The following is a 1,283-nucleotide window of genomic DNA, read 5'->3' as shown; positions in this document are numbered from 1 at the left end:
ATATTCGAAAGACCCCTATAGTTCCGCAATTCTTTTGAATGTAGTGGTGTTCCAGCATTGTAGAGGAACCCCGTAACTTCTATCCAGGTCGCTCTATCCACTTGGTTCAGGTCCTCTTGCCACATACATGCACAAATATTTCTTTGAGGTACGACCAATTTAAGCATGATAAACAGATCCTCATCTTCAATTGAGATTAAGAAAGATTTTCCTCCTATGCTTACAATTTTTATCTTATCGAGGCCCCAATCTTGTAGCCTTTGTTGGATACTCACACAACATACTTATGCAGTTTGACCTATCAAGCATCTCTTTAGGTTCATTAGTTCATCAGATTCAATATGCCCTACTATTCTTCTGATTCCTTCTGCTGCTGAATCTCCATTGGTACTTGTTTTTAGTCTGGGATTCCTTTTCAACCTTTTCTTCATATTTTTTTGATTATCTTGGAATCCTTCTAAGTTATCCACTCCATCTCCTCCTTCGTACATGGCATTTGGATTCCTTTGGTTGTTTCTTTCCTGTTCCTTTTGCATCTTATCTCTTCTCCAGAACTGGTCCCTGGTTTTGTATTTTGCCATTAATACCACAAGTCTTTTCCCCAGTAGAATGCTTCCGTTCAAATTTTTTATCACCTTTAAAGCATCCTCCCTATTCCAAAATCTCACAAACCCAAACTTAGCACCGCTTCTGTTGCGTTTTGATGAAATGAAACTGTCAGCGACCTCACCATACTTCCCGAAAAGTAACCACAATCCCTTCCAGTGGAATCTATCTGGAATGTTGCTAACGAAAACGGTTGACGCCGGGGTTCTTCTCTCCTCCGTTATCCCCTTACTGTGATACATGTGAAACACAAAGAAATCCAGGCCATGGTGTTTCTTTTTTACGCTGACAACTTAATTAGTGAATCTAAGAGAACGCAGCAGTAATGTTTGTTTAGTATGATACTCTATTCGAAATGCCTTGTTTTACAACAACAACAACAACAAACCCTGATTCCCATATGCAATGGGGTAAAGGGGAGGTAGGGTAGTAGGTTGACCCCAACGCCAGGTTGAGAGCAGCTTCCGTGGAAGACCTCCGGCAGTCAGAAAATTAAAAATAAAGATAAGATACAAATGCGTGTATAAATAAATAAATAAATACATAGATGAACAGTCTTCATATGCAGTTGATGTGCGTCTGTAATGGGGAGTAATTCCTGTAAATAATTCCCTGCAAATAATTTCCTACATAGAAATCTCTGCATATAGACTGAAAATGTAAGACCCAGCTAAATT

General features: G+C 39.2%; 1 protein-coding gene across 1 annotated transcript; it reads right to left on the bottom strand.

The window, feature by feature from the left end:
• Window positions 1-284: 284 nt before the first annotated feature.
• Window positions 285-848, bottom strand: LOC120199176 (polyadenylate-binding protein 5-like). The gene has a single exon (XM_039200355.1). It carries the CDS (start codon window positions 846-848, stop codon window positions 285-287), a length of 564 nt encoding a protein of 187 aa, XP_039056286.1.
• Window positions 849-1,283: the final 435 nt, after the last annotated feature.

The sequence above is a fragment of the Hibiscus syriacus genome, unplaced genomic scaffold (genome assembly GCF_006381635.1).
Source record: "Hibiscus syriacus cultivar Baekdansim isolate YM2019G1 unplaced genomic scaffold, ASM638163v2 tig00005377_pilon, whole genome shotgun sequence".
Lineage (NCBI taxonomy): Eukaryota > Viridiplantae > Streptophyta > Magnoliopsida > Malvales > Malvaceae > Hibiscus > Hibiscus syriacus.
Note: the sequence above shows the minus strand (reverse complement) of the source record. Positions and strands in the feature narration are given on the sequence as shown.